At 48.0% G+C, this 24,386-nt stretch overlaps 2 protein-coding genes across 3 annotated transcripts in view; both read left to right on the forward strand.

Moving 5' to 3' along the window:
• The window catches only part of KLHL12 (kelch like family member 12), a 28,579-nt gene extending 15,259 nt beyond the window's left edge, over positions 1 to 13,320 (forward strand). For both annotated transcript variants that reach the window (XM_030844381.2, XM_030844376.2), the window contains exons 6-12: positions 1,608 to 1,722; positions 8,813 to 8,919; positions 9,714 to 9,909; positions 10,344 to 10,502; positions 10,814 to 10,912; positions 11,611 to 11,797; positions 11,939 to 13,320. In XM_030844381.2, the coding sequence (XP_030700241.1) occupies positions 1,608 to 1,722; positions 8,813 to 8,919; positions 9,714 to 9,909; positions 10,344 to 10,502; positions 10,814 to 10,912; positions 11,611 to 11,797; positions 11,939 to 12,065 (990 nt within the window). In that variant the 3' untranslated portion in view covers positions 12,066 to 13,320. The remainder of the gene's footprint in view (positions 1 to 1,607; positions 1,723 to 8,812; positions 8,920 to 9,713; positions 9,910 to 10,343; positions 10,503 to 10,813; positions 10,913 to 11,610; positions 11,798 to 11,938) is intronic.
• A 134-nt stretch (positions 13,321 to 13,454) lies between these two features.
• RABIF (RAB interacting factor) lies at positions 13,455 to 23,057 on the forward strand. Its single transcript, XM_030844382.2, has 2 exons — positions 13,455 to 15,817; positions 20,457 to 23,057. Exons 1-2 carry the CDS (start codon positions 15,692 to 15,694, stop codon positions 20,700 to 20,702), a joined length of 372 nt encoding a protein of 123 aa, XP_030700242.1. The 5' UTR covers positions 13,455 to 15,691; the 3' UTR covers positions 20,703 to 23,057.
• Positions 23,058 to 24,386: the final 1,329 nt, after the last annotated feature.

Raw genomic sequence — 24,386 nt, forward strand, 5'->3', positions numbered from 1 at the left:
AGCAAAGAACTGTTCCAGATGCATTTTACAGTATTCCAGGGAATTGGAATTTTTTCCATTAAGAGAATTTTGTAAAGACCAAAATAAGTGGAGATCCGAAGGTACAATGTCTGGCAGGTGAATCAGAACTTCCCAGCCAAACTGTAACAGTTTTTGCCTGGTCATCAAAGAAACATGCAGTCTTGCGTTATCCTGATGGAAGATTATGTGTTTTCTGTTGACTAATTCTGGATGCTTTTCGTCGAGTGCTGCTTTCAGTTGGTCTAATTGGGAGCAGTACTTGTTGAAATTAATTTCGTTTTCCGGAAGGAGCTCATCATAGAGGACTCCCTTCCAATCCCACCATATACACAACATCACCTTCTTTGGATGAAGACCGGCCTTTGGTGTGGTTGGCTGGTGCTTCATTTCGCTTGCCCCACGATCTCTTCCGTTCCACATTGTTGTACACTATCCACTTTTCATCATCCGTCACAATTTAAAAACGGAACATTTTTGTTACCTTTCAGTAGAGAATCGCTTGCGGTAATACGGTCAAGAAGGTTTTTTTCCACTTAATACTGAGCCCAGACATCAAAGCAATTCACGTAACCAGGCTGGTGCAAATGATTTTCAATGCTTGACTTGGATATTTTCAGTACGTCGGCTACCTCCCGCGTGGTATAACGTTGATTTTCTCAATGAATGTCTCGATTTGATCACTATCAACTGGTCTCCCAGACTGTGGAGCATCGTCCAGTGAGAAATCTCCAGCACGAAACTTCGCAAGCCACTTTTGACACATTTGATTAGTGACAGCACCTTCTCCATACACTACACAAATCTTTTTCTGCGTTTCAGTTGCGTTTTTAACCTTTCTTGAAATAATAAAGTATGATATGCCAAGAATGTTGCTTTTTTTCTTCCATCTTCGGTATTAAAATGGCTACAGAAAAATTCACCAATTTTGATAAGTGTTTTTTAATGCACGCTATGACAGCTGTCACAATACAATCTAAAAATATTGTTTCAAATGAAGTTAAAGTCAGCTAAGTGCTACTAGAGCCAGCTTAGGAGAAAACCGAACGAACTTTTTGGTCAACCCAATAATATCAACTTGGATCATATCGTGTTTGTTTATAAGTGTTTCTCCAGCCTGAGATCTCGGTGGTGCGTTTTCTGACCTTCACCATGCACATTACCTGGACGCTACCCTGGGGGCCGCTGATTTGTAATGTGTAGGTGAGGCCCAGACAGGCGCCTGCTTCTAGCCCAACCCTGGTCTCTTTGGAAGTTAATTATAGACACAGCTTTGCAGTCGTTTGCATTAGAAAAGATGCCTATGCTTAGTGTCACATCTCAAATTCTTTGCCTCCTGTTTGTAATTTCTTCCTTAATAGTCCACTCACATACCCCACACATACCTTTGAATCACGTAACGTCTATTCAAAAAATCTTTTTTTAATCATTCCGGAAGCCCATAGCATAATTATTACCAGCAGCCCTCCTGGAACCACAGGGCTTTGGAAACTGGTTTTCTGTGTTAAGAATTTAATTCTTTATATGTGCCATTTATGCTTTTATTAGAGGTGGTCCTGCAGCTCACTCTCCTACCTGCTGTATTTCAGCCTTTCATCCGCTGTAGTTTACAGTGCAGGGACCTCGTTGATGAAGCAAAGAAGTTTCATCTGAGGCCTGAGCTGCGCAGTCAGATGCAGGGACCCAGGACAAGGGCGCGTCTAGGTAAGCTGGCATCTTGTATTAATTGTGTCAATTTGTACAAGTCCCTTTACCACCCGGAGCTTTCTTTCCTATAAACCAAGGATATCTTCCCTTCTATTTCACATAACTCTTTGGAGGATTACATGAGATAAAGTGTGTGAAAGCACTTCATAAATTGTCAAGTATTATGCGACATAAGTTACCACTGTTATTTCAGTATATTTGGAGCCTGTGAATTAGAAATATCTCAAATGCCATGTAGTGAGTAAGTGGTCTGCTTCCCCCACCTCTGCCCTTCTCCACGTGAAGAGGAAGGGGAAGCAGCAGCGTGGTGAACTGCAGAGGAGTCCAGGGTGGTCAGAGGCAATGGCATGCAGTGGTCAAGGGCCTGGACTCAAGCCAGACTGTGGGTTGGGTGCAGGTCCCCATTTACCACTTGCCAGGTGTTCGGCAGGAAACTCAGCCTCTCTGTGTCAGTTGCCTCATCTGTAAAATGGGGGCCATCATAGCTCCTCCCTTGAAGGTTGTCGTGAAGAGCAAGTGAAAGGCTCAGAACGGCTCTCGGCACACGTGAGTGCTGTGCACGGAGGCTGTCATGTCAGCAGACAGACCTGGGTTCAGATCCCAGCCCAGCCAGTGACTGGCTGGTTGTGAGCCTGGGCAGGGTGTCCACTTGTCTGAGCCGATGCTTCCGCCTCTGAAATGAGGACGCTAATGTCTTATCACACTGGTTATTGTGGAGGCCCAATGACATCACGCATGTAAGATGCCTGACATTGCAGCTGGCATGTAATCTGTGCTCAAATGTTACGTCATTTCCATTTCACTGTCCCAGGATCCTAGATACTGTATGTAATAGCATTTCATAGGTTATAAATTACTCTGTGTATATGGGGTGGTATCTTGTTTTTATCACTTCCTATTTTTGCTCTTATCTGACTGTGGACTCATGTGTGCTAAGGTGTTAATTGATAATTAAGCCTTTCATTGATAGATTTAAGTAGAATGATGATTTATCTCATTTTTTAATCGCATAAGTAGTACATATCTGTAGAAGTTTTAGAAATACAGAGAAGCAAAAAATAAATAAATGAGTCATCCATAATTGCACCACCCAGAGATACTACTTTTTGTTATTGTTGTTTTTAAAGGGATACTGTTCTGTTAATTCCTGGGAGATGACAAAATGTGATCTGTATCGCTTGTTATATACAGAGATATGTAATCAACACAAGATAAATGGAAAAAATACAAAAGGAAATTTTTTTAAAAAGATTGAAGGGCTAAGTGAAAAATCATGAAAATATTAGAAGAAATTATACGAAAATTATTTGATTAACTTCTGGGTGGGAGCCTTTTTTTCTATTTTTAACTGTGGTAAAATATACATAACATAAAATTTACCATCTTCTCCGTTTTAAGTGTACAGATCAGCGGTGTTAAATACATTCACACGGTTGTACAACCCGTATCCAGAACTCTTCTCATCTTACAAAACTGAGATTCTGTGTCCATGAGAGAGCAACCTCCCTTCTCTCTACTCCTGTTTTTTAACTAAAACAGAGAAACCTAGAACTCTTCAAGGTTACTTGACTGCATCAGTTTTTTGGGGGTTTTTGTTTTTTTTAAATTGATGGCAAAAGACGTAAAGTCAAGAGACGGGGACTGGGAGAAAATATACTCAATATGTATGACAAAAGGTTAACATTTCTACTGTAAAAAGAACCCATATGTATCAACAAGAAAAAGAGCAGTGACCCCACAGAAGGCGGCACGGGAGGTGCACAGGTAGCACACAGAGGAGGACGCGTGAGGGAACACTGTGCACTTAAAAGATGCTCCACTAGGAGGTCTGGAACCACAGATCAGAACAAGGTAGTCACTGGAGTTTAAAATGAGCACACCCTGTGTGTCCCACCTCCGGGAATCTGTACTGTAGAAACAGCGTGTCAGTACAGAAATAAGCACATATGAGGAAAGACATATGCATAAGGACGTTTACTATAAATTGCTAATGTACAGAAAAGAATGAATACAGCCTGAACGCCAAGTAAAGGGGGATTAATGCTTGACTGAATTATAGCACAGCTGTACCATGGAATGTCACGAAACTGTTAAAAGCATTGAGTCAGATACACGTAAGATTAATTGTGCACGCTGAGTGGGGGAAAAGAAGGAAGCAAAACCTCCTACATATGTGTGTTTGCCTGAGCGTAAACAAACGGTATGTATACAGGATAAACACTAAACCTTTAATAAAGTGAGATTGCGGGGGAATATTAACTACTAGTGTTTTGTTTCTATACCTCCGTGTTATTACCATAAGCTGACAGAGAAGATAACAGATATATATTCTGTAAGTAGCAGGTGAGCCGGTGATGTAGAGGAAAGAATCTGGCACTAGGAGGTAAGACATTTCGCTTACTTTGATGTTTTCCTCCCGGTTCTGTTAGTCTGCTAACGTGCTGTTTGAACTTGGACAAGTCCTTCAGCTTCTCTGGATTACCATTTCTTCTTCGGCATATGAAAGGAGTTAAATTCAGCCACTAGAGTTCTTTCCAATACAGAAGATGTGTTTCTTTCTTGTAGAGCCAGAAGTGTCCCAACCAGTACATAATCGCTTGTTAAATCGAACTAAGTCCAATAAAAATTTGTGTGAACCACCAAACCCAGAAGGTCCTTTAGAGTGCATTTCCTGCTTTTCTTTGAACAGGCAGGAGAAAGCTCCTACTTGCTCGGAGAACTTGCTTATTGTCCTGATCTTGAGGGATTAGAATATGACTCTACACGCCCTCATAGTTTCGAGGTCATTTTCTCAAAAGTTCTAGGAAGGAAATAATGAAACTGTTCCCTATGAGATTCTTAATTTAGCATCTCCACGTTAGTACCTGAGAAGTAAATTGTTCCAGCCATCCTGTCCTCTGCCCGTCTCTATTCGTAGAGGTTGCTAAGTCAGTTACCAGGATGATGGCTCTTTGCGTACAGGAAATTAAATATACAGCTGAGGAAAAATAGCATGCCAGATAATGTGTGGGGATTTTGTTTTAATTGTTAATCTTACCCATTACTCTCTCATAAAAGATGTAATAGAAATTGTAGTTCCTACTTTGTCACTGGCTTCTTTTCTGAGCACGTGGAAATGTCGGTCCCTGAACCTGTTCTTAGCAGTCCTGCAGCCTGTCTGCACTTTCCTCCAACAAAACACCCCAGCGCACACACGTTCCCCTCCCCCCCCCAATAAAAAACCGTGACTGGCACTGTCGGGAGGCCTCAGTTGTGAGTAATGTGCCTTTTCACACTGCTCTTACCAGGTGTTTTAGACACATTTTCCTCATCATAAAGATAAAAATCTAACTTGGCAAGTGCCCCATTCCTTGGCAGAGAACAAACAGGCTTCCTTCTGGTCAGCCCTTCCCCTGACTCTTTCTCACATTAGTAAGTCTGCTGGAGTAGTGGTCCGAGCTGAGGGTCCAAAGACAGTGAAACCCTAGGAGTTCCTCTGAGGGAGGAAGACTTTCTAGGCACAAAGCAATAGAAGAAGTTGCAAAAGAAAAGGCCAGTGTACCTGACTAAATAAAAATCATGTACAACATTGTAAGACAAATCAGGAAAATAAATCTGCTGCAGCCACAGCAAAAGGTTAAAGTCATTTGCATGCAAACAGCTCATAAAAATGCACACAAGAAAGAAACACTAGAGACTTGAGTGTGCGGCTCATAGAAGCGGAGTCCTGCTAAATAAAAGGGGCGAGATTCAGCCGAAGTAGTTATAAAGTCTTAGCAGTGCTAAGGCAAGAGTTAAAACAATAAATACAATTTTTTGCCTACCAAAGTATCAAAGAATAAAAAGACAATACCAGTGCTACAGAGAGTAGAATGGATTGGCGCCTTTAGAGTGTTGGTGGGTATGGAATTTGTTTCAACCTCAGTATCTTATAATATACATCCAAAGACTTCTTTAAGGTTCATGTTCTTCACTAGGCAGCCCTCCCATTACTGTGTTAAGAAAATGACTGGGAAAAGTTTCATATTCAAGGATGTTTATCATAGGATTATATGTGATTATTTATAACCCCAAATCATGAACTCCTGAAATACCTAAGAATATTAAAATCATATATTAAAGGATTTTGTTAATATTTTGAGAAAATGAAATAAAAACAGGACACACTACAGTATGGTCCCATTTATGTTTTATAAATATTTAGAAACAAAGCTGGAAGGAAATAATCTTATGTTTTGCTGTGTCTTTGTATTGTGGAATTATAGCTAAATTTTTTCATAACACTTTCTTTTTAAGCTTTTTAACAGTGAAAATGTATTTTATATATTATATGTTTTATAATCACAAGACATAATATTCTTAAATCTTTTGAACCAAAGGGTGGGTAACATGTGAGTGAGGATGACAGTCATACTAGCCCTTGAGTTATTTTTTAAACTTTTTAAAAGAAAATCATTTTTGTGCTAGAAAAAGCTACACAGGCTAAACAGACATCAGAACTGACTAAAATGACACGTTTTCAGTGTTAAAACACTGGCCCTCTTGTCCTTATCAAAAGCTCTGTCGGCACTGACATGAACTCCGGCCACAGTGGGGAAGTTAAACTCACGTGGCAGGCAGTCTTTCAAAACACAGGATCTTTCAGGGAAAGTAATGAAAATAGGCCTTCCTTGCAGAGAGGTTTGGACACCCCAGCTTCTAGTGGTCTAGGAGCCCCAGGGTTCAGAGCCATAAGTCGCTGAGCGACTTACGCTGACACCCTGCCCACGTTCCTCTGTGGATGCAGGTTACCAGGACGTTTACTGAGAAGCCTGGAGCCACGGGAGCACTATTGGTCCTCCAGAGTTTGAAATTAAAGCTGAAAATCAATGGTATTTTTTTTAATGTGCGAAGCATAGAAAATCCCCTCGGTTGTTGTGGGTGCTTTCGGGACTCATCACTGTCTCACCTCCTCTGCTCAAGTCAGAGGGGGAGAAAGGGGCAGACGGCGGGGAAGTGCTGCCAACGCAGGCCCTGGCCTGCCCCAGCTTGGAGGGATTTCAGAAATAAAATCTGCATCATACAAAAGGGCCCTTTGTTCAAATGCTTTGTTTTCTAAAAGAAGATGGCTGCTCACGTTGGAGAAGGGGCCACATACTTTATTTGGCAAGTTCACAGACAGGTGCCCTCTCAGAGGGGGAGGTTAAAGTCCGTGCTTTATGTGTGGGTTTAAGAAAAATTTCAAACATGTATAAAAACAGAATAATATAAGGATTTCCCCCATACCTATTGTCCAGTTTCAACAATTATCAACTCATGGCCTATGTATTTTGAAGCAAATCCCAGACAGGATAAACTTCCATCCATATATATTATGCTTTTGTGTGTATCTCTAAAAGATAAGAAACACACAGCCAAGTATTTATCTTCATCAGATATCAAGTACACATACACACTTCCTCAGTTTTCCCGTAATTGATTTTTCTTTGTTTTTTATACTTCAGTTGCTCCAATCAGGATCCAGACAAGGCCCACACATTGCACTGAGTTCATAGCACTCTTTTGTCTCTTTTATTTTATTTTGAAACTATTTTTTTCCACATATTTTTTGCTGGGCTTTATTTATTTACTTTTGGCTGCGTTGGGTCTTCGTTGCTGCGCGTGAGCTTTCTCTGGTTGCAGCAAGCTGGGGCTAGTCTTCGTTGTGGTGCGTGGGCTTCTCGTTGCGGTGCGTGGGCTTCTCATTGCGATGGCTTCTCTTGTTGCGGAGCCCGTGCTCTAGGCGCACAGGCTTCAGTAGTTGTGGCACGTGGGCTCAGTAGTTGTGGCTCGCAGGCTCTAGAGCGCAGGCTCAGTAGTTGTGGCGCACGGGCTTAGTTGCTCCGTGGCATGTGGGATCTTCCTGGACCAGGGTTTGAACCCGTGTCCCCTGCATTGGTAGGCAGATTCTTAACCGCTGCGCCACCAGGGAAGTCCTCTTTAGTCTCTTTTAATCCATAGTTTTTTCCCTCCTGCTTTGGTTTCCCTTTGCAATTTATCTGTTAAAGAAACCTGTAGAATTTCCCACAGTCTAGATTTTGTTACTGCATCCAAGTAGTCTCATTTAACACATTCTTCTGTCCCCTATATTTCCTGTAAACTGGTGGTTAGACTAGACGCTTGATAAGATTCAAGATTCAGCCTCAATTTTTCTGCGAGAATACTTCATAAGTGATGGTGGCGTGCTTCCTGCTGAGTGTTCTGAAGCGGTATGTGAGCTTTCCCCTGACGGTCATAGCCGCTGTGGATGACTGTCACAGCCGTGACTTCATTAGGGGCTGGTCTGTATTCCTTGTCAGTTTAAAGGTACTGCATTTGCTCTTTCAAGTCCAGGTCAACAAAATGCCCTCCTGGGGACTGAATTTCCCTAAATGCTCCAGATAAGTGTTCTCTCCAGTAGCACAATACACGGGGGATTTCCTCAAAAGAAATATTATCAGAATAAGATTATCCAAATAAGTCCTTAGGGGAAAGGGGAACGATACAAAAGCTATCAAAATGCCTTGTTTGGGAAAATAGTAGAGAACAAGACTCCCTTTAAAAGCCTAGTCTTATGATTACCTGGCAGTTTTGACGAATTAGGAGGGAATGTGGTCGTATAGTTGGCTAATTTGGAAAAATAAAAGTCATGGAAAAGATTTTTTTAATCTATCATTTGGTTCCTAAGCCACAACGCTCAACTTTTTGGGGACAAGGTTAGGAGAGCATTCTTTGCCATGGCAAAAAAACTCCCCTTTTGAGTTTTACGGGGTGAGAAGGGCAGAGAGAGCTCCTCCAGCCTCCAGCCTGCACTTGGAGCCTGTTGTGAAATCAGCCAGAGTTGTCTAGATGGGTTGAAATGGTGCAGGGTGTGTTCACGCTTGCCTTCCGGAGTTTTAATGTTGTCCAGAAATTTAAATTTCAGAGATTCAGGTTCTCAGGAAGAAATAATTTCCTATTAGGCAGCCTTATGATGAATCTCCTATTTCAGATGGCTTCTCTGGGCTGCAGAGAACAAGGTATCCTAGCCCTGTTTCTCCTTCTCCTTCCCTGTGAGGGGTTACCCAGCAGCGATGGGGAAGTGACCTCTCTCCTTCTCCCTTGTCCTCAGGAGCCAACGAAGTGCTGCTGGTGGTCGGGGGCTTCGGAAGCCAGCAGTCTCCCATCGACGTGGTAGAGAAGTATGACCCCAAGACTCAGGAGTGGAGCTTTTTGCCAGTAAGTAGTGGTGGAACCAAGCCTGGGGAAAGAGCTTCAATGCAGTCCCTGGCTCCAGATCATAACGAATCCAGCCCTTAGAGTAGAAAAGCCTGGTAACAGCATCGTGTTCCTTACAGCAGTTAGTTTCAGTAGTTAGTTATTGACTAATTAGACATAAGAAATATTAATGACCCTGTGCCAAGTTACACTCAGCTGGCCGCCACCATTCCCACGCCTTCCCAAGCTGCCTGTGCAACTCGCAGGGTGCTACCCTCGTGCCCTGTTAACCTGAACACTGTGTTAAACTGTGCTAAGCTGAACTGGCATCCAGTGGAACTTGGAAGTTTGTATCTCTCTCCTTTGGTGTGTCTCTGTTTCAGTGCTGAATGAACAATAGTAATTCTGAGAAAACTTGGAAATCTTTTGATCATTTCTCGTAACTTTTCGGGTCTTCAGGTCCTGGCCCTTAGATAGCACTGTGGTAATAGCTTTCTACTTTATGGAAGGATACCGGTCTTTAGCCCAGTGCCTTATGGAATAGAGAGGAATCGGATACTGGATAACAGAAGGACATTAGGTCCTTTGGAAGCGTTGGAAGGAGGCAAATGTACAGAAGGCTTTAATCTGTAAGAGCATCACAACAAGCAAGAGGTTTTCATCCAGACAGCAGATGAACCTCTGCTCAGAAGGCTTCACAGTGGCAGGTGAAGAAGCAGAGGTGCGCAGATAAAAACAGGAAGGACAGCAAAAGGTGAGGCCTAAGACTGGCATGACTGAAATGACAGAGGCACCTCTTCCTTCCTGAATCCTAGAGCATCACTCGGAAGAGACGCTACGTAGCCTCAGTGTCCCTCCACGACCGGATCTACGTGATTGGCGGCTATGATGGCCGTTCCCGCCTCAGCTCAGTGGAGTGTCTAGACTACACAGCAGACGAAGATGGGGTCTGGTATTCTGTGGCCCCTATGAACGTCCGACGAGGCCTGGCCGGAGCCACCACCTTAGGAGGTAGGCTGGTGCACAGGGCAGTGTTTGCATTTTGGGGTGGCTGGATCGGGGTTCATACCTCTCTATGAAATGTGGAAGCTACTGGTAAGATCAGATACGCCTTTCTGCTTTCAGAAATACCCATGGGTGTTTCAACGCTGACAACAGAGTTGGTAAATCAAGTTCCACTGTGCTGAGTGGGGAATTGGCACTAGTTGTATTTTTGCAAATTCCCATCTAGTCTTGGAATGTTTCTGAAGATTCCATCTTACCCCATTCTTTTTACATGTCTCGATTGTGCTGTCCTCTTTAAAAAGGACTTAATTGACTTATCCCTTAAAAAAACACTTGTTTTTGCCCCCAAACATTAGAAAGAGTTGTGGGAGATTTGTAGAGAAAAGAGTTACTAGAAGGCTCTCGTTCTCTAATAGCTGTGACTTGTTCATTCTGAGCAGATATGATCTATGTCTCTGGGGGCTTTGACGGAAGCAGGCGTCACACCAGTATGGAGCGGTATGACCCAAACATCGACCAGTGGAGCATGCTGGGAGACATGCAGACGGCCCGGGAAGGCGCAGGCCTCGTGGTGGCCAGCGGGGTCATCTACTGCCTAGGTGTGCGGGCTGGGACGCGGGGAGAACTGATGGGCGGCAGCCTCGGGGTGGGATCCTTTTTACCAGAATGAAGTTCGTAGACTTCCTTCCACTAAAACCCTGGTCTGCCACAGTATATTTTTCATTAACTGGGATTCTCCTTTTCATGGAAGCAGAAAACAGGGTACTGCCAGATTTCTTTTGGGATTATTGGAACCCTTGAGGGAGAACTGGAACTAAAAGACTTAGTTGAAACACTCGAGAAAGGCAGAATGGGAATGGGCATCAGGACTTACCATTCTTTCTGGAGTGGGGTCTGCTTTGTCTTTCAGGAGGATATGATGGCTTGAATATCTTAAATTCAGTTGAGAAATATGATCCCCATACAGGACACTGGACTAATGTCACACCGATGGCCACCAAGCGCTCTGGTAAGACCAGTCAGATCTTGGGGGGCAACAGACGGAGCTGTCCAAACCTTGTATGTGCAGTGAGGGTGCAGCCACAGGCCAGGCATCGGACCAGGGCTGCAGCCCCGTCTTCACTGGAGACAGAGGGGAACATGAGTCAGGTCCATTCTCCTCCAGCCTGTTGTCTCTAAATACAGTGAGACTAAAGGCAGCCTAAACTTTGACTAGGGTACAGTTTGAGGGCGAAGGCTTCCTGTCTTACTCGTTTTTTGCATCTGGGCCCCTCCCTGCATCCTAGCAGCCAGTCCAGCTCTGTGCATGTGGTGCACACTGCCTGAGGGAATGTGCGTGTGCAGCGAAGGGGCTTCCTGAGCCCCCAGGCTGGGGTAAGGTAAGGAGAGCACCCTTCCTCTGGGCAAGATGTGCTCCAGAGCCAGTCACAACTCCTTTCCTCCCTTTATTGCCTTCTTTTTTCCACTTCCTTCTTTTCTGCTGATAAGGGTTGGGCTGTGAATTAACGAAGGTGAAGATGACAGCCAGTTCAAGAGGGTTTACAGGCGGGTAACCTGTGCAGGACTAGATTCTTCCAGGCCTGTCTGGCCCCGTCCCCATCCCTCGGCCATTCTGGAATTCAGCTAGCCGTCAGTGACAGTGTTTTGTTTCTAGAATTCAGATCCTGAGCTTAGCAGTATTCATTTGCTGTACCTTTTCTTCCCCAGGTGCGGGAGTAGCCCTGCTGAATGACCATATTTATGTGGTTGGGGGATTCGATGGTACAGCCCACCTTTCTTCTGTCGAAGCGTACAACATTCGCACCGATTCCTGGACAACGGTCACTAGCATGACCACCCCGCGATGCTACGTCGGGGCCACGGTGCTTCGGGGGAGACTTTATGCAATTGCAGGGTGAGGGTTAAACCAGGCATCTAGAGTGGTGTGATCCGAGCCGCATCGGGGGTGGAGATGGGGTTTGGTCCGGGAGGGAGACGCCTTGTGCGGGAGGGGGCCATGCGGCTACAGAGCTCAGTCCCGCCTCTTCCCCCTCAGCTACGACGGGAACTCCCTGCTGAGCAGCATTGAGTGCTACGACCCCATCATCGACAGCTGGGAGGTCGTGACCTCCATGGGAACCCAGCGCTGCGACGCTGGCGTGTGTGTTCTCCGCGAGAAGTGACCGGTCCGACACAGTTGGCAGGGAACCAAGGATCCTTTCCAGAATGTCTGCTTCTCACTGTGTGCACAGGGTGATTACAGGCACCAGTGCCGCGATGATTGTGCTTATTTGACGCCCCTCGCACTGGTGGTTTTCCCTGAGGAGGGTGGGCTGCAGACCCTCAGGGGAGGAGGCTGCACACTGAGTGGGTGTGGGAGGCCAGACCACCTCTCCTCCCGGCCGCGGGGGCACTCTTCCCTCGTTTCTGACTCAGCGTGCGCTTGGGAGAACATACATTTAAGTTGTGCCTCGCGTGTTGCAGAGAATTAAGGTATGAGCGCAGCGCCGGGGTGTGGGCGGTATCCAGCCTCGATCATTGGAAGGGTACCAAGTCTTGTTTCACAATAATAAATATCTTTCCTAGTCTACAGGTAGCAGGGGCAACACAGTTCCGATCTGGAGGGAAACAGAGGAAAGAGCCCTGTCAAAACTTTGGGGGCCTGGGGACAGGGGGACAGGGTTGGCGTCAGAGCTGGGTGTAGAGTGTGGGAAGGGAGCTGGACGTGGTGGGATGGGAGTGAACCTGCGACAGCCGGAAGGCTGAGGAGGGAGTGTTATTTGAGGGTCTTTCCGTGGTCCCCTGGGCCCTGGGGACTGAGAGAGTGACAGAGCCAGCACATGTTGGGTGAGCAGAGGTGGAGGAGAATGGGCCTTCAGTGGGCCAGGGATAAACCAGAAGTTCCTGTGATTTCACAGTAGTCCTCCCTGCCGTGACTCATCTATACGGGGAAGGTCTTCCTCTGTTGAAGCAAATGCTACTCACTCCACTGTTATGCGTCCATACTGTTTAGAGGGGGTGGGGGAGGGGCGGGGGGGCAGCTGCCTAGAAGTTCAGCTGCCTCATTACTCCCTCATTCTTTTAAGGACATACTTCTGCTAAGGTGTGGTTTTTACTGCTGTGTTTTGTACATGTAGTTCTTTGCTATTAGAATCCCCCTTCCCTGTCTTTAAAGTGGATTTTATTCATCCCAGGACAGAATAATCAACGACAACTAAACTCCTTTTGTTAGTTTCGGTACCCACTGTCCCTCCAAGGCTCCCCTGTGCTGTGCAGTGACATTCCTGCTCTGTGGGTATTGGGAGTGTGGGGACGTGATCACCTAAGGAAGGATGCATTTTCCCTTTGCTCTGAAATTCCTTTTTTTCCTCTTTCCCTGAGTTGTACTGACCTCAAGTTTATTTGTTTGTATTTTTTTTAAGAAAATATTGAAAATCAGTGGTCTCAAGTGCCTGTCTTGCAGACATTTTGGGGGACCAGGCATAGGGATCAGCTGCAGGTCCTGTCTCTTCAGCCCGTTCACCTGTGTGTTTGCCAACTAGCTCTGCTGTGTCTCTGTTAGACAGGTAAGAGATCTCTGGAGACTCCCATCAATACAAGGTTAACTGAATTGCATATTCACGGACTCTCACAGTTGGACTTTACTTAGAAACCACAGGGGATAAAGAAGAGGCAATCTTGGGCTCGTTTTGTAACCACTTGAATTTTAGGGTTTTAGTCGCCCCAGTCCTTTTTCCGTTTGCCTCGATTTGTGCCACAAACAGCTGTTTGTCATGCAAACAGCTATGCGGAAGGCTTGCAGAAATGCAAAAATCTTGATACTCCCAGAGCAAAGGGAAGGGGGAGCCAGAGAGGTTCAGCAAAGAGGCCGGCCGGCCTTTCTCTAGCAGAGGGATTGTGCCTGCCGATTAAATCGAACTGTGAGACATGTGACTTGTTCTCTCAGGAAGAGACCAGGGGAGGCAGAGGAGGGGAGGGGGTGAAGAACCCATGGCTCTGGGCTCTGGGCTGTCTTCACGGCTGACTTCTGAGTTTCAGACCAAATTCCCAAATAGTTCTTCGATGGCAGCCACAGCTGAATAGCCCCCTCCATCCCTTTCCACTCTTTCCCCAATCTTCTGTGCTTTCCCCTGCTCATGGACCTACACACAGCTACCCCTTATTTGGTGGTTCCTCCTGTTTTTCTAGCTCCCGTTAACTGGCAGGCAGCCACTAAGTTATGCAACCTCTGAAAGCTAAAGCTACCTTCATCTTGTGTCACCTGTCACCTCCCCCACAATACAGACATCCGATTAGTTTTTAGGTTGTACATGAGTTTAATTTTTCCAAATCCATTCCTGTGTTTTTTTCCCCTATCTTTTGCCCAGACTCATGGAGCACCGTCTCCTGATACCCTTACCTCTACTCTTCTCTTGCTTTCCAGTCTAGCCCCTCCATTTTGTCATCAGTTATCTTGCTAAAGCACGGACAGGGCCATTACAATACGAAACATACAGCACATTTTCAGTAAATACCAAACAGATATTTCTGGCCTAAAAGTCCATAGATTCCCGTTGTCCATGTTATAAGGTTTGAATTCCTTAGCATGACATTAGACCCATGGTGATCTGGACTCACGGCACCTTTCTGAACTCGCCTCCTCTACCACCCTCACTCCCCCCAGGTATCACGTGCTTCATCCACAGTGGTCTTAACCATTCCTAAATCTGTTCTCACCCTCGTGGATATATTACACCGTTCCTTCTATCTGAAATAATCTTGCTGTCCCGGCAAAATCCTAGTCACCTTTTAATGCCCAATGCAAGTGTCACCTAGGTAAAGCCTTTTCTGACTCCCCATGTGGAATTACCCCTGATATGTGCTTCCATTTACTTTGTTCCCTGGATCGTCTTTATCACATGTCCTTGGGTTTGGGTCTGTCTTCCTGTTTAAACTGTGTTCTCCAGTACAAAGTGCCTATCGTCGTAGTATCCTCAGGGTGTAGCATGTTCTGTAATTGCTCAGCCAATGTTGAATTGATGAAGGACAAAGAGGAAGAAGAAAAACGTGCCGCCGACAGGGGGTGCTGGGTAGATGAGACGTTTCTCAGGTGGCTTGGCTCCCCTTCTATCTGCCTCCCCTGCCATCTCAGGAAGGCCACGCCTGCCGCTCTACAACGAGTAAGCTAGACATCCGAAGACGAACCGGAGAGCGTGAGACACAGCGTAACGACCCAGCAGTGGCTCTAGGGCCATGCCTGGACCCGTGGGCCCTGGAAGGCAGCCTTTCCGACTTCTACCGCTTCACTGCGCTACGACCGACCCATAGGGAAACTGGGACTCGAGACGTTTCTGGAAGCGCGTCAACACCACGTCTTGCCACGTAGTTAGTGGTCCGTATGATGAGAACAGAGAGCAGCAACTGAAGCTTCCAGGCGCCTGCCTCCGCCCACAAGGCAGGTGTCCCTGTAGGTCGCGTCCCGTGTGAGCCACTGCGGCTGAGATTTGCTGATGGGGGTCTGACCCCAGGACGTCCCCGTCGTTCACGGGACTAAACGCACACCTGGACTGGCTCAGGTTTCACTCAGTGTAAGGGAAGCCCAACGCCCAGGTGAGCCTGGGCAGAAGCTCTCACATCCCAGGAGGCATCTGTCACGAAACCACGCCGGCCGCCTGGGCGGCGGCGAACGGCCGCGCCTGCGCACTGGCGTCCAGGGCCGGGAAGCGGCGCCTGCGCTGAAGGAGCGCCGCCGCGACCGCGCCTGCGCGGTACGAAGAAGTCGCCCTGAGACCGTGCGTGCGCGTCGCCGCCAAGGGCCCGGGTAGAGGCCATGGAGCCCGCGGCGCCGCCGAGCGACCTGGTGTCGGCGGAGGGCCGGAACCGGAAGGCGGTGCTGTGCCAGCGCTGTGGCTCCCGCGTGCTGCAGCCGGGCACGGCGCTCTTCTCCCGCCGGCAGGTGAGGGGACGCGGGGGGGGGGAGGGGCGGCGACACCGGGTCCAGTTCGGCTTGGACCCGGACACACGACCGGACACTGGCGCCCCGGGGCCGCGCCTGCCGACCGCGGGGTCCCGACGCCGGGCCTCTGCAGACCGACCTTCTAGGAGCCTGAGTGTTACTTCCTCAGGCTCAGGTGTCGGTGCCCTTCGTCCAGCTGTCACGTTCCGCAGCCTCCTTCCCACTGCGCCGCCACGCCCCGCCCCGGGAGTGGGCGCGGAGTCCCGGGGGGGGGAGTGGGCGGGGAAACGGGGGGGCGGTTCGCAGGGACTGGGCGGGTGGGCACGGGGTGGGGAGGGACGGGACGCGGGGGCCGTCCTGGGGGCGAGGCCCGAACCCTCAGAGCGCTCGCTCGCTCCCGGGTCTGTGATCCCCGTCGACGTCGTGAATCACTAGGAGTGTCGTTCACACCGCTGCACAGACCCCGTGTCCCGCGCCCGCTGCCCCGAGACTGCGCGCGCGTGAGGGAGGACACAGACTTTGGAATATTAAGTAAATGAGGGAGTGAAGTTCTCAGTCCGTGAGACTAAGGGTTAGAGCAGGCGGAGCGAATCCGTGTGTCGCAGGCGCCATCGATCACCCGACGTGTCCTTTTTTTTAAGTCCTGTGAACGGTTTCTTTATAAAATGTTCAGACCCCCGACTCGGTCCTTTGTGAAATCTCACCTGCAGTCTGGGGCAGAGGAGAAAATTACAGTCACAGAGGAAAGAAACACCAAAGAGCTTGATAATGTAGGGAAAGGGTGATGAGTTAGAGAAGGGAATAGTTGCTTTCTTACCTTTTGAGGGAGAGGGCAGTTGGGGCAGGAGAGGGGGGTGGAAGATGAGATTGTGGGAGAGAAAGGATAGAGCACTGTTTGGGTGAGAATGAGAGCAAACCGAGACATTATTCTCAAACTAAGCATGCACCTAACATAGGACCCAGCAAGTGTTCTCCGGGCCTTTATCCCTGGCGGGATGAAAACATGTTCACACCAAACCTGTGCACAAATGTTCACCGCACCTTTATTCCTAAGAGCCGAAAACCAGAAACAGCCCAGCAGGCATTCTGCTGGTGAATGACGCCACACCACGGGCACCACAACTTGGATGAGGATGAATCTCCCGGGAATTATGCTGAGTGAAGAAGGCTGGTCCCAAAAGATTACTATTGTGTCATTCCATGTATATGACATTTGTGAATTTTAGAAATGGTCAACAGATTAGTGATTGCCAGGGTTTAGGAAGCGGGGGCGGGTCAGGGGTGTTGGCAAGTGTGGTTATAAAAGGGTAGACGGATGGTGGTGATGGTTGCACAATAATGTGAATGTACTTAATGGCACCAAACTGCCCACTTAAAAATTATTTAGATGGTACAGTTTATGTTATGTATAGTTTATCACAGTGAAAAATCAGGAATTAAAATGGAACATGCCTCAGGTGTGTTGGGCAGTGTTGTTCTAGTTATTGCTGCATAACAAAATCACCCCAGACAGTGACTTAAAACATGAACGTTTATTTTGCTCACAGATTTGGGGGTTGGCAGGGCCCAGCTCGGCAGTTCTCTCATTCATGGTGTTTCATGGGGCAGCAGTTAGAGGGGTCATCTCAGAAGCTTGCCCACTCCCATGTCTGCCTGTGGACTGAGAGGATTCAGGCACCTGGGACAGGCTGTGATGGGCCGCTCCTCCCGGTATCCGCCAGGAGGCCGCAGGGTAGCCATGGTTCTTCCAGGGTCACCAGGGCTCCCAGAGCAACTGTTCCAAGAGCAACCTGCGAAAGTGGCCCAGCCTTCCCTAACCTAGCCTGTCCCACCCACCTTGGCCTGCCCAGGCTCAAGGGGAGAGGCATAGTCTCCACATCTTGGAAAGGTTGTCAGAGAATTTGTGGACATTTGTGTGGTTTTAAAACCACTACAAAGGACTTCCCTGGTGGCGCAGTGGTTAAGAATCCGCCTGCCAGTGCAGGAGACACGGGTTTGAGCCCTGGTCCTGGAAGATCCCACATGCCGCGGAGCAACTAAGCCCGTGAGCCACAAGTACTGAGCCCGCACACTGCAACTACCAAAGCCCGTGCGCGTAGAGCCCGTGCTCCACAACAAGAGAAGCCACTGCAATGAGAAGCCCGCGCACCCCAACGAAGAGTAGCCCCCACTCACTGCAACTAGAGAAAACCACGCGCGGCAACGAAGACCCAATGCAGTGATAAATAAATAAATAAATATATATATATATATATATATATATATATATATGAGACGGGTTCTTTCCCCATGTCAGTATTTTTTAAAAAATAATAATAAAAAATAATAAAACCACCACATGTACTCACTGAAGGGGGAAAAATTACAAAAAAGGTTAACAGAAGTTTACTTTGTACTGTGACAGTTTTTATTCTCATCTATAGTACAGCATGTTTGCCAAGTTCTCTATAATGAGAATGTATTTTTACAAAGAGAAAGAAAATATTTTATTTTTTAACGGGTACTGTTAATAGTTCTTGAAGAAAGCAAAAGAAGTTTCAGTGAGACATCAGCAGAATCTCAGCGTCGTGGTGTTCGATGTGTCTCAGAGAGCTGGCCGGGATCAGGGGTGCTGGCCGGGGCCCTGGGGCACAGCTAACCCACCTCGTCAGGGGTCTGGCGACTTTGGCTCCCAGACAGCCGAGTTGGCCACCTCAAATTAGGTATTAATTTCTAGATTTCCACCCCAGTAGTCTGTCCAGAAAGCCTCATTGTGTCCCACATGATACATCCCACAGCGTGACCCTAGCGTTGTCCTCTACTTTGTTGAGATCCAGGCACAGATACACAGACGAGTGCAAATACATGGGTCTGACTTAACAGGATTTCAGTAAAAATGGGCATGTTGAGGAAGAGCGGGAACAGGACCCAGTGTGACTGACGCCTTGAATGAATGGCTAGTAATAGTCCTGCCCTTTAGTCACTAATCAAATGGGAGACAGCAGAAGTGGCCTTATGCACTGCAAACGGGGACAGTGTGGGGGATTCGTGCTCCTTTGCTAGACATGTCCTGAGGGCTAACGCTTATACTCCGACAGTATAGGAGGTGGCTGGAAATGTACCTAGGGACGTTTAGGCCCACAGAAAATTACTCAAAGGACAGGAATTCAGGTTTTCTGGTTCCTGAATTTTGATTCCTACCTCTCTTTGCCTCTGCCTGTTCCCATTTTCACTCAGGGTAAAACAAAGCATTAGGGACTCATTTAACCATCAGATGAGGCAAAAAGAGTGGCTGGAATGACAATATAACAGGAAGAGGGACTATCATATTTTATGATGTCCTCAGATGAAGCCTCAGTTGACACAGCAAAGGGAAATGCACAGATGTGTTTTAACAAGCCGAGTGCTTGGAGGACAGGGAGGGGGAATGTCCTGGGTCAGAGCTCCCTCCTCCCTGCCAGGGATACCCTACCAGCGTCTGCAGGCCTGGAGTTCAGAAGTGCGGGCTCCAGGGTGTTTCACACACTGGCGGCTCTTGTGGCCTCCTGACGTTCTCATCCCCACCAGAGCATTGATGTCGGTCGAATTTTTAAAAAATTTTTTAAATTGTTTGCTTTTGTCCTCATTGCCAATGCCAGGCTAGCACATAAAGGCCGTCCTATTTTATTAGAGTTTGGGGGTGCGTTGGAAGTGAATCATGGGGCGGGAAATACTCCGCGCATTGGCGGCAGCCATAGGGTGGAGCAGGGAAGGAGCTTGGCTGACGTGTCCTGCAGTGGGCGGGGCAGCTGAGGCGTCCGCTAACCACGTGGAAGAAGTCAAAGGGATTGCATGCGTGCGTGCGTGTGTGCGCATGCTTTCTCCTCGTGAATGGGAGATGCAAGGGTCCTAGAGATAATATTCCCAATTCTAGAACTAGATTTTCCTTTTTAATGTTCCTTTTATAAGATAAACCCAGTATCTTCGTAACAACAGTGGTGGAATAGCGTGAAGCCAGACATCCTGTGTTTACCCTTGTCCCAGATATTTGCGTTCTGCTCTGTGTCTCTTGCTGTTCCAGGCAGTGGGGATGTGGTAATGAACAGGAAAAGTGAGCTGGTGGAGGGAGCCCCCTGGTAAGTAACTGAGCCAGTAAACTGATAAGATGATTTCAGAAACGACGAGTAGGAAATGGAGCAGCATGAGGAAATTTGGGGGTGACGAATATGCTCGTTATCTCGATCGTGGTAAAGCTTTGTTGGTGTGCGGTATACGTGTGCCAGAATGTGTCAGATGTCCACTTTGGATCTGTGCAGTGTGCGTCAGTTATGCCTCAGCCGAGCCACTTTAACGAATACACATGCAGTGGGCAGCATGGGAAGCTCGTGCAGGTTGTCCGGTTGGGGGAGACCCTGAGGAGGCCACGTGGGAGCCGAGTGTCCGGGAGGAGCTGCCCTGGAGGGTCCGGGGGCGGGGGCGGGGGCGGGGAGGAACAGGCTGGTCCTGAGGACCCAGGGCGTCCCGGTTACCGCGGCAACCAGGCAGCGCCTCTCCCCCTTCTCCTGAGAGGCGGGCGAGGACCGGGGCAGCCTGGGGCTTACTGCCGGGCGCCTGGGCTGGGGGAGCTTCGGGGGCCGACCGTGCGGAGTGAGCAGGGCTCTGCTGTGTTCTGTCCACGCAGCTCTGCCTCCCGCCCATGAGGAAGAAGCCGGCGCTGGCCGACGGCGGCAGCCCTGAGGGCGACCTTCTGCAGGACCACTGGCTGGTGGAGGACATGTTCACTTTCGAGAACGTGGGCTTCACCAAGGACGTGGGCAACATCAAGTTCCTGGTCTGCGCAGACTGCGAGATCGGCCCCATCGGCTGGCACTGCCTGGACGACAAGAACAGTTTCTATGTGGCCTTGGAACGGGTTTCCCATGAGTGACTGAGGGGAGGGGACTCAGCTCCACCCCCACTATAAAAGCTACTCCCCACAAGGACGGCCGCGTCGCCTTCTCTGCACTAACGTCAGTCACGGGCGTCAGCCCGCCCCGTCCAGCACGCGTCCACGTGCTTCCTCACGGCCTCAGCGCCGGCCTCCTGCTTAGTTCACAGGCGTTACCGCCTTTGCTCAGCCCCCTTTCCCCCCGGGTTTAGGACACGGGGCGCTTCCACAGATCTGCTCCCCTCCCGGCCTCCTGCTGTCCTGTACCCTGGGGCTCTCACCCTCCGAGCAGTTATGCAAACTTTTAGCCGTGATGACACGTGACGGATGGTGCTCATGAGGTGCTGACGGTTGAAACCCGCCTTTTTCTCATTCAGGAAAGTGCACGGACGTCTGTTGTGTGGCTAACTTTATTTACAGTAATTTATTCTTTCTAAAAGTAAAACATTTCCCAACTGCAGTATTTAAACCACTAATCAGAAATACATTCCTTTGGACATGCCTCTAAGACCACGTTTAGGGGCCTCTCCTCTAGGCTGACAGCGACTTTATTGTCAAGGTGGGTGTGGCCACTCTTCCCTTCAAATCTTGATGTAGTTTTTCTTTGTGTTAGCTCCGCACTGCTATATATAGCCTGTAAGCTGAAAGTCAGATTTCCAACCCCATCTGTCAGCTACCCCGAGGAAAACTCAGCCCTGGCTGTGTTCCCAAGATCTCCTGGAGTCAGCGGAGAGGGCAGGACATAGGGGGCGGGCCTTTGCCGCATCATACATGACTTCATTGGTTTGTCTTACGTGGACTCATATAACTCTCATATAACTCTCTCTTTGCTCCTAGCACAGACTTCTTAAGTGGATGGTGGCCTCATTACTGTATGCGCTGGGCGTGGTCCTCACAGATTTCTGATTCAGTTGGAATCTCTAGACTAACCCAGAATATAGACTTTCCATCCAGATGCCTCTCTTTGTAGCTGTGGGGTTGCTCTGACAGTTTGATGTTCAGTACAATTCTCAGTTCTGTCATTTCTCTTCTGAAACGACTCACCATCTCAGAAAGAATCTGTGAAACCAGGTTCCAGGCATCCTCCCATCTTCCGTGCCTCTAAGGCTCAGGAGACCTAGAATGCAAATGAGGGCTAAGTGGAGACCTTACAGGCATTCCTTCGGACCTGTTTTCCAGTTGCTTCCTCCCTCCTTCTCCCCAGAACTTGGTCTAAGGGCCCCCCAACTAAAGTGCGGGCCTTGGGCACAGTTTTGCCACCAACCTCCTCCCCTAGAAAGGTGGCTTCCATCCCCGGCCGTAGCCTCACGAGCTCTGGTAGAAAATGAGAGAACTGTTTTCTAGACGGATGGTCAGATGTCCATGATTATGGCATTTGCAGAAAAACTGTGAGAATATCCACTCAGGTCAGAAGGAACAAAACCACGTAGATGCCTCTGGGGACATGTGGCCCCTCATATCATGAGCCAAAACCTGGGCAAGGCGTTTTTTAAATTAGACTTTTACTTTTCTTTCCTTTTTTAATCACAGAAATAGCAGATAAATACAAAAGTAGGTATACGGGGATATGTGTATATGTATAGCTGATTCACTGTGTTGTAGGGCAGAAACTAACACACCATTGTAAAGCAATTATACTCCAACCAAGATGTTAAAAAAAAAGTAGGTATAAAAATGTTTTTAATCATTCATATTTTCACCATGCAGAGATTGCCGACGGTAGTGTGGTGTTATGTTCTTCTCAGTGTTTTTCAGTATGTACTGTATAAATAAACGTAGGGTTTTTAAAACAAATATGAGATCATGTGGTACTCTCATAACTTGCTTTTTCCATTTAACAAAATACTGACTTCCCACGTAGGTGACGTCCATCTCCGCCGTTGTATTTCTGTACTGTAATTTATTTTACAGTCCACTGTTAGATTGTCTCCAGCCTCTCCTAAACCATGTGATATAAGGTGCAACCTTGTGGCTGAATCTGTCCAGGCTTTTCTACTGTTTCCCCGGCTGCGTCAGCAGCAGCGGGCTTGCAGGGTGTGTGCGTCTTCACGGCTCTGCTGACTGACGCGCACAGCTCGGAACGGCTGTGCGGCTTTACCCTCCTCCCCAGCAGTTCCTAACACTGGGTATTTATTGTCTTAAATGAATATGCTGATACTTTAATAGTAGGAAAAATAGCGTCTCATTGTTTTAATTTGCATTTATTTTATTTCTAATGAAATTTTTATATATTTACTGGTCACTTGTGTTTCGTTTCTTGAGAATTCCCAAACTTTGTTCCTCCAGTAGCCAAAATATCAAGTTGTTATTCTGCCTTTTCAGGTTGATTTGAAAGAAATAAAGGCATTTAAACAGTGACAAGTAGATTCTTGCACGTCCTTGGGAAGAATGTATAACTGGAAACAGAGATGAGGGCTGAAACCTGCGCCTTAGGATTTACCCTGGGGTCTGTCGGCTGAGGAATCAGCCCTTCGGTGTCTGTCGTGGAATGAAGGTCGTCTCCCTGCCCCCCACACATGGTGGGCTCTGGGGAAAGCCTTGTGAGTCAGGTCGCTGTGTGCGCCGGGGCACAAGGGGGAGCCCACGACCGCGGCTGTGAGTATCGAGGCTGCAGCTGCAGTGGGGGAGCAGTTGATTTTTCCAGGGCCTTCCTGTTTCGACACAGAATTAAAGGTGGACAGCGGTGTACTGACACTTTACTGCTGTTAGCGCACTGTATGAGGCTCCTCAGAACTCCGCCATGTGGCTATGAGGACCTCTGCTCCCAGTACTGGTGGACTGACCATCCCAGTGAGGGCAGCTCGAAAGGCTGGATACGTACTTTAAAAGTCCGGAGGCATCAGGGCGCTAACACAAGTTTGGAGAATTACTGGATCTGGACCACGGAGAAGATGGAGGCCCCGGGCAGTGGGCTTAGCGTAATGGACGCTCTCCTCCTGGGGGTGTTTCCCAGCTTAGAGGAGGCAGTTCGGAGGGTGATGGGTGGTCCTGACGGCCTTGCAGAAGGCAGGGACAGGGCCTGTCACAGGGTGTGGACCAGGCGGCCTGCCCTCACTTCGGGTTGGTGCCCTCGGTCCTTTGCCCCCGGAAGCAGGGCAAGGCAGGGTGGGGAGTAGAAAGTTTCTAAGATGGATTGCAGCTCAGCCTCAAAATCTCAGCCCTTGAAATTGGATTAAGGTGATCCCAAGTGGTCGTTGCCCCAGGCCTTTGGCATGAGCAAACAAAAACCCTCTGTAGAGGAAGATGTCACCATCCTAAACTTCACATTCTTTCTGCAAACAATTTTGCTAAGACAATATACTGAATATAATAAAATGTAACCAAGCATATGAGACAAGATGATAAAACCAGTAAAACAAAAGGCCATGGGAACAGGCCCACTGAGGCTGGGGAAACAGGAGCTTTCAGAGGTAGACGGTAAAGTAACTGCTTACTCTGCAAAGGAGATACCAGACATGTGAGAAAAAAAAAAAGTGAATTCTAGAATCTAAAAAAATCCAAAACCAGAAGTGAGAATTCACCGGAAGGTTTTAATAGAAGATTAGACACAGCTGGAGAGAGAACTAGGCAACTGGGAGCTGCCAGTAGATTTGCAAGCCCGCAACGCAAGACCTCATACGGCGTTACCCAGAGAAGTTGAAGGAAAACAAGCAAATTCACAGGGCCAGAAAACCACAGCCCAGA

This window comes from Globicephala melas, chromosome 1 (assembly GCF_963455315.2).
Source record: "Globicephala melas chromosome 1, mGloMel1.2, whole genome shotgun sequence".
In the NCBI taxonomy this organism is placed as follows: Eukaryota; Metazoa; Chordata; class Mammalia; order Artiodactyla; family Delphinidae; genus Globicephala; species Globicephala melas.

Bases quoted from the DNA above. Each gene is read 5' to 3' on its own strand.
- RABIF (XM_030844382.2), top strand. From the start codon at position 15,692: ATGGAGCCCGCGGCGCCGCCGAGCGACCTGGTGTCGGCGGAGGGCCGG. The intron at 15,818-20,456 runs GTGAGGGGACGC...CTGTCCACGCAG, and splicing joins CGCTCTTCTCCCGCCGGCAG to CTCTGCCTCCCGCCCATGAG.